This window comes from Gastrolobium bilobum, unplaced genomic scaffold (assembly GCF_033153095.1).
Source record: "Gastrolobium bilobum isolate Gb01-03AN ecotype WA unplaced genomic scaffold, APGP_CSIRO_Gbil_v1 utg3817, whole genome shotgun sequence".
NCBI lineage: Eukaryota > Viridiplantae > Streptophyta > Magnoliopsida > Fabales > Fabaceae > Gastrolobium > Gastrolobium bilobum.
Window position 1 is genome coordinate 118,294 of NW_026896846.1, and position 8,001 is coordinate 126,294.

The following is an 8,001-nucleotide window of genomic DNA, read 5'->3' on the forward strand; positions in this document are numbered from 1 at the left end:
CATTAAGACTCAAGATTAAGTGAAGGGACATACTCAAGGCTTCAAAACAGAAGCAAAGGCTGCTCTTGGAGCTCACCAACAGCTCCTCAAGTCTGACTTCACAAAGTGCACGAAAATGATGATCAAAGGTTGGTTCTTTGCACTAAAGATGGCTTCTTGAAGCCACACAAGCAAGGAATAATGGCTCCTCCCCCACATGTAGTGAAGTCAGCCTTAGAAACACTAAGGACAGCACCACCAACATAGAAACAAGAGCTCTCACACCCACTCAAGTCTTCCTCAAGCCCAACAATGGTGTTTGTATGAAGGAAAAGTGAAGAAAGATAGTCACTTTGAGGCTCAAGGGAGAAGAAAGCTATGGAAATGGATGAGGAAGGGGCTTTCACCAGAAACCAACGTGGAGGAGGCTGAAGATCAGCCTAGGTTAATGTGCAAGGGTCTATTTATAGGCCAAACTTAATTAATCACACATTATTAGCACTAATAGCTACGCTTATCGTTTTAATCCCAAACTTTGGAATCTGAACCTACTCATTTTTATAAGATTTATCATATTTTTATTTTATTTTTCGCAACACCTTTCCAGTACGCGCTTTTTCATAGCCAGTATCAGTTCTGGCACCAGTTCTCATTATTTTGACTTGAAACTTGTTTTACTAGTCCTACATATTATTCCAAGAATATTCATGCACTTATTATAATTTTTCGGGATACTTCATCAGTACGCATTTATACCGAGTAGCAGAACAGGTATCTGCACTTTTCGTCAGAAAAGCGACTTTCATCAATCTTAATCACTCACCATAATTATTTAAGCCTTCTCATAATTATTAGGGTCAATTATAGAATTATTTTCTAATTCTTATATTTATTTAATTAATTTCCTTAATTAACGGTGCGGGTTCTTACAGAACTCCACATGCATATCATAAAGGCACACACACGTAACAGCTCAACAGCATTTCAACAAATCAATATATCATGAAAACAACATCATGCATATAACCATACCCCCATGGGACATGGTGGAACCAACAATGGCTAAACCGAGGACACGAAAGCTTACCTTGCAAGCGAACAATCCAAGCCAAGAGTCCACACAAGCTCAAGGTCCACACACAGCAGAATCACAATCTGATTAGGACCAGCAATCATATCAATAACTATAGCTCACAAGCATATGCATAAAGACAACATTTTTCCTTTACGTTCTATGTCTTAAGGCTTCTCACAAAGCCACAAGTCCTTAATCCCTTCATTCTGACTTAGATAAATTATTACAGAAGTTCAACTTCATCAATCTAGGGTCTACAAACCCATAAATGCCTTCTGTATGAACAGTACAGCTTCTGTTCTTCGAAAACCCAGAATATCCAGATATTCCTCGAGGACATATCCAGATATTTCCACATCCTAAATCCGGATATCTAGAAACCCATATCCGGATATTTCAAGCCAAATATCTGGATATTTCGCGACAGAATGCAGTTTTGTATTTTCGCGAAGATATCCCTTCAAGGTTCTATTTTTAACACTTCTAAACGTTAAAGCATGCATCTTTAAGTCCATTTAGGTTCATATACCAGTTGGTTACTTAAACAACTCATTAAACATGCCAAGACTCCACTTTTAACCATCAAAACTCATGATCAAGGTTATGGTGCTTATCCAAAAGCTTCAAAATAGAGTCACAAGTGGACTTGGAGCTCCTAAGTCAGTCTACAATTTATGACTTCAACGGAGTACGAAAATGGTACACAAGACTTGGTTTTTCTTTACTAAGGTTGACACTTGGAGCTTCCACTACCAAGATAAAGGCTCCAACACCCCAACCCAAGAACTCAGCCACAAAACCCACAATAAACAGAACCCAAACTCAGAAAAATGGCTCCTCTCCACACTCCCAAGACACAAGCACACTCACACTAGTGTAGTTGATGAAGAAAGTAGAAGGAAATGGCTTCAAAGCTCACAAAATGAAGCAAGTAGGCAATGGAACAGTGTCTAGAGCAACTGGTCAGCCTCCATTCACGTAGGAATTAACAAGGTGCCTAGGGTTTTAGGCCCAAAAGTCATATATATAGTCACTTAAGAATTAAACACACAGTATTACCATTAATTGCTACGCTTAGCATTTTAATCCCAAACTTAGGATTCTGAACCTACTCATTTTTCTAAGATTTATCATATTTTTATTTTATTTTTCGCAGCACCTTTCCGGTACGCGCTTTTCCATAGCAAATATCAGTTATGGCACCAGTTCTCATTATTTTAACTTGAAAATTGTTTTTCAAGTCCTATATATTATTCTAGTAACATTTACATATTTTTCATAATTTTTCGGGATACTTCATCGGTACGCATTTATACCGAGTAGCAGAACCATTATCTGCACTTTTCTTCATAAAAACGACTTTCAGCATTATTACTCACTTACTATAATTATCTAAGCCTCGTAATAAGTATTAGGGTCAATTATGGAATTATTTCCTAATTTCACATAATTAATTAATTAACTTCCTTAATTAACGGTGCGGGTTCTTACACAGCGAACTTGTCAAAGCGGTCAGCATTTATTGCAGCCAAGTTCGCTACTCCAGGTAGCAAACTTGTGCACCACCAGGAACGTGACACATCAGCAAACAGAGTTCGCTACAGTGCCCAGCGAACTTGTCCACGTGACATATTGAGAAATAACATTGATAGTGTGGCATTTAGGTAAAAAAGATAGAAAACAATGACATTTTGGTCACTGTTCTAATATTATAACTATATATTATTCGTAATACATCATTATTATTATTTTTAAAAAAAATCTTTTTCAACAATATATGAGAATGATTACCCTATTTTGTATCGATAATGATGATACATAAACTATTTATTAGGTGTAATTTACTCAGTTGGAAGAAAGTGGAAAGAGAGAGAATCCTTGTCGTCAACTCTGCTTCCACAAGAAAGCCACAGCATATTCAAAGCGACATGATAAGATCCTCAAGAAACTAATTAAAACAAGCAGAGAATAATATAACAAGGCCCTCACCCTTACTTCACTACTGTTTCCACAACTGAACCAACCTATTCAAAGCACTATGAGAAGATCCACCGTGTGCTCTTGCTTCCACTGCACTTATTTTTATATTGAAAATTCTTTGCCTAATCTCTTTTCCTTTGTTCGAGTCCATGAGTTCCTTAACTCGGTCTCCCAACTCAGCTGCACTCACGAATCCATCTTTGGACTCATTCAGTGCCAAAGCCACCTTCATTTCCTGAACCAAAATCACTCTGTTCATCTTTTGCTCTGCATACAGAGGCCACGTCACCATTGGCACACCTTCACAAACAGCCTCCAGCACTGAGTTCCACCCACAGTGAGTCACGAACCCACCCACCGAGTCATGACTCAGAATTGCAGCCTGTGGAGCCCAGTTCCTAACCACCATTCCCCTCTCCTTGGTTCTCTCCAAAAACCCTTCTGGCAGCAACTCGTTCAAACTCGGTTGTTCCGAGTTCACCCCTTCTGACTCGCTCCTCACAACCCACAAAAACCTTTGGTCACTTTTCTCCAACCCAATAGCAATCTCCTTCAACTGAGTCCTCGAAAACCTTCCCATGCTTCCAAAACTCAGCAACACGACGCTTTGACTCGGTTGCGAATCGAGCCAACTCAAACACCCACTCTCATCTCCTCCACACGTGGCTGAAATCACGGGTCCGATGCAGAACAACGGTGGCATGGTTCCTTCTTGCACGCACAACCCTTCACTTAAGGCTCTAATAGCTCTTCCTTCAATAGCATCAAATGTGTTTACGATAATCCCAACACTCTCCAACATAACGTGTCCCATATCAAGGTAAACCTGGTAAAACGCAGGGTCCTTCGCTTCATCAGGTAGTTCTTCTGTGGAAAAAGTAGGTAAACCGGGTATTTGAAGATACATGTGATGGTCTTTGAAGGATTTTGTGGTATTTTGGAGAATGGTTGGATAGTGAAGCAAAACAGCAAGAGTAGAGGCTCCTGAAGTGTAGTAAAAGTAAGAGGGGATGTTAAGGGTGTTGGTGACTTGTGTGGCGCTGTAGTTGAAGAAGTCCAAAACAATGGCTTTGAGATTGGAGGTTTTGGAAATGGATTGAAGGACATGGTGAACGTGTTGGTTGCTGCGGCTGCAGAGCTCGAGGGTGAGATGGTGAGGTGGGAGGGAGGTGCTGGCGGGGAATGATATGGTGGGGATGTGGTGGAAAGTTATGGAGGGTACGGTGGCAGATACGGTGGAAATGTATTTAGCGGTGGCGTCACAACCTAAGGTGATGGTGGAATGGGTGTCTTTGTTGTTGTTGTTGTTGGGTTGGTTAAGGATAAGAATCGTGATGGAGAAGGAAGGGTTATGGGTTAATATGAGCTTGCCTAACTCAACCATGGAGTTTACGTGTCCACTGCCGAGGGCAGGATATAGAACTATTGAGTCTTTCATGTTTGAAGAAGATGAAGATTGTTTCAAATGAATTGATCCAATGAAGTTGTGAGTGAGAGAGGCTACCTCTATTTAAGTGCGGTGTACGATGTGCGGCTGAGAAATCATTTATTAAAAGTAGTGATATTAGCATTAAAATATTTGTTTTGCTTTATTATCATTCTCGAATCTCGGATAATATAATGCATATAGAGAGAGAGATCCGTGAACTATCTGAGCTCTTTATTTTTTTTGTTTGGTTACTACTTTTGCAAACTTTTGAATCATATTTTTTTTTTTTTTTTTTGGAAAACTTTAAATCATATTTTAAGTTTTAAGTCCACTTCGTAACTTTTTCTAGAAAAGAGAAGTTTTGAGGTAGGTTATGTTTATAATTATTATTTTATTAAATTAATAATTATAAAATGACATAACGGATAATTATTGATTTGATTTGGATATAACGAATATAAAAAATAATCATAAGAGGCTCTAATTATAATTTATCCTTTTATTTGAATTAATGTTTATTTACAGTTTCTTAAAAAAAATTAATTGTTAGATTAAAATCAAATCAACAGCTCTTACTTAATATTATTTTATAATCATTGATTTGATTTTAATTCAATAATAAAAAAATGGTAGTAAGAAATTGTATAGGAAAATAGGTTATAAATATAATCTTTTTCAAAAAAATATAATTAATTAGGATAGGTTATGTTTATCACTATTTTTTCTTATCATCTTTTATTACCAACTTTATTATCATTGAATCAAAATAATAATAATTTATAAAATAACAATAAGTGAGAGTTGTTGATTTGATTTTATTCCAACAACAACAAGATTGGTAATAAGTAATAATGAGTGATGAAAAAATATGATAAATATAACCTTCGTAATTAATTAATGAAAGTTACTCATAACAGTTATAAACTTTTATTATCTGATATTTTAAATTTTTGTTATCCAGTTTGTGATTAGAAAAAGTAATGCAATATTCATTTGTTTGAAAAGAGTATCAAAATATATCCTGAAACATGAATTCATATATTTTATGTGAGACTTATTACTTTTGAACGGAGAGAAAAAGCGAAGTGAAAGGGTGCCTTGAATTTTTCTTTTTTCTTTCTTTTTTTGTGCGATATGTTATCTCTCACATCAATTTTCAAAGATGTTGGGAGATTTATCCTTGTCATGATGGTATAGTGGCGATTTAACCCCACTTAAACTTTCATATACTAAAAATAATAATTGTATCAATTTAAGTATAAAAAATGTCATTATTATTTAAACATAAATCGTGCTATATATCAATTACGAACTAACGTAGCATTTAACTAATAAATACTAATATATTTTTTTTAAAAAAAACAAAGAGATGTTTTTCTGACACCATCAAATTTGAAATGATACCGATACCTTCTAGAATAGGTGTTAATAATTTAATTAGAAATAATTTTTTTTTTCATTTCACTATTTCCTTTAATTTTTTTTCTCGATTTTATAAAATATTTTAATATTTCACTAGGATTTAAAGTTTCTGAAATTATTTTAGATTATATTATATAATATTCATCAAAATACACATAAAAAAATACGTGAAGTCTATATGAATTTAGTGAAGAAAAAGAGAGAGAAAAATAAATCTTACACACTTTTTATATGTATTTTGATAAATATTAAATAAAATTATCTAAAATAATTTTTAGAAATTTTACTCATTTCACTACTACTCTAAGAAGTTCAAGGATATTAACATAATAGTAAAATAATAAAAACCGTAATTCTGTTTATGAAACAAGAGCAACACTCTCTTTGTCGTTCACTGCCTTCAATTCGTTCACGGGACACCTCACTTACGACTGAAATTCAGGGTTTGTTCGATTTGTGAGTTTGTTTGCTTTCACTTCTTTGGTCCATTATCGTTTTATGCATTGTAGGATTTCTAGTATCATCCATCATAAAGGTTAATGTGTAAAAAAAAAAAAAAGGTTCTAGATACCACCATGCATTAATTTACTACACAACAATCTATCAACTCAACAATACTATTTAGTGGGTCCTGAATCTCCTGATGATTCTTCTCATCACAATCACACTCTTGTCTCTTACGAATGACCACTGAAAAAGAAGCAGTAGCTCCTGTTGTGTGCGTCTGCTTGTTAGTGCGTATGTTTGTTTCGTGGGCTGCTAATGTTAAACGATCTGCAACCAAAATTTAAAGAGAAATTTAATATTTTGTTAATTACTCAATAATTTATCAAAGGTTATTGATAATTTAAAAAAAAAACAAAAAAAACTTAAAGCGACAAGGAACAAGTTATCACAGTAACGGAGCCAAAAATTTCATGATCAGAAGAGTCAAATAATATATACCTTTTAAAATTTATAATTAAAATAAAAAAATTACATAACTACAATTTTAAAAATTTATTACAAATTTAAGACTACTTCAGTTAGCTTTTGTTTTATATTATTTCGTATTGTTGAACTTTTTATAATTAAATATGTATTAAATTTTATAATAGTTCCTTTTTTAATATATATATATATAATCACACGCTTATTAAAAAATTGAATTTTCTGTTGGCTTGCTGAGCTCACTTCTTTTTCCGAATTTTTTAGAACTTAGCACGTCCTCTTTAATTTATCTGGAAAAGCATGATGTTGCTATATTTTATGCTCCCGTTAAGCCCATGGAAGAAAAAAAAAACTTACTAACTGTGATTAAAAAAATAAAATGTTCATAAACCCGGTTGTGATTTACTATTTATCACTTACATCTCTATGTTTTTTTTGTTATCACTCACTACTAGAAAAGTTTCATTAAACGAAATTTATCGATGAAAAATATTTCATTGCAAAGAGTGATAAAATTTTTGACGAAAATCCAATTCCATAAAAAATAGAGATGGAAAATATTTCTATCGAAAATAGAGACAAAATTTATTGACAAATACCTTCTCGTCGAAAATAGTAATGAAAATTCTCAAAAAAAATATAATTCAATTAAAATTTTTGACGGAAAATCAAATTTGTAGAAATTTGCAACAAAATTTTTGAATGGATAAAAAATTGTCTAAAATTTTGAATAAAAACACAATCAACGTGATGTCTCATTAGCTTGGATAATTAAATATTGTTGACGGAATATTTTTCATTAAAATTTGCAACGAAATTTAAATTCCGTTGCAATCCATTGCGAATTTTGACGAAAAAAATTCGTGGAAAATTTTGAATAAAAACTCAACCTGCATGAATCCTCATTAGCCAATGGGAACGCTTGAATAATATAATGTTTGTGATAGAAATTTTTTTATGTCAAAATTTTCAAATGACTTTTTCCCTTGGAAATTTTTTTTTCTATTGAAATTTACAACGGAATTTCAAATTTGCAACAGAATTAAAATTTTGTTGTAAATTTTAAAAAAACAAATTTCGTTGAAAATTTTGGATAAAAACACAATCCGCGTGAAACCTCATTAGTCAATGAGAACACCTGAATAATTTAATATTTTTGATGGAATTTTTTAAGACGAAAAATATC

The 8,001-nt window shown here is 33.5% G+C and overlaps 1 protein-coding gene across 1 annotated transcript; it reads right to left on the reverse strand.

Moving 5' to 3' along the window:
* Window positions 1-2,758: 2,758 nt before the first annotated feature.
* Window positions 2,759-4,558, reverse strand: LOC133302332 (UDP-glycosyltransferase 1-like). The gene has a single exon (XM_061502094.1). The coding sequence runs from the start codon at window positions 4,470-4,472 to the stop codon at window positions 3,054-3,056; it is 1,419 nt and encodes a 472-aa protein (XP_061358078.1). The 5' UTR covers window positions 4,473-4,558; the 3' UTR covers window positions 2,759-3,053.
* Between the last annotated feature and the right edge of the window lie 3,443 nt (window positions 4,559-8,001).

What these genes read in the sequence shown, in the direction of transcription:
- LOC133302332 (XM_061502094.1), bottom strand. Translation starts at nt 4,472, where the DNA reads ATGAAAGACTCAATAGTTCTATATCCTGCCCTCGGCAGTGGACACGTA.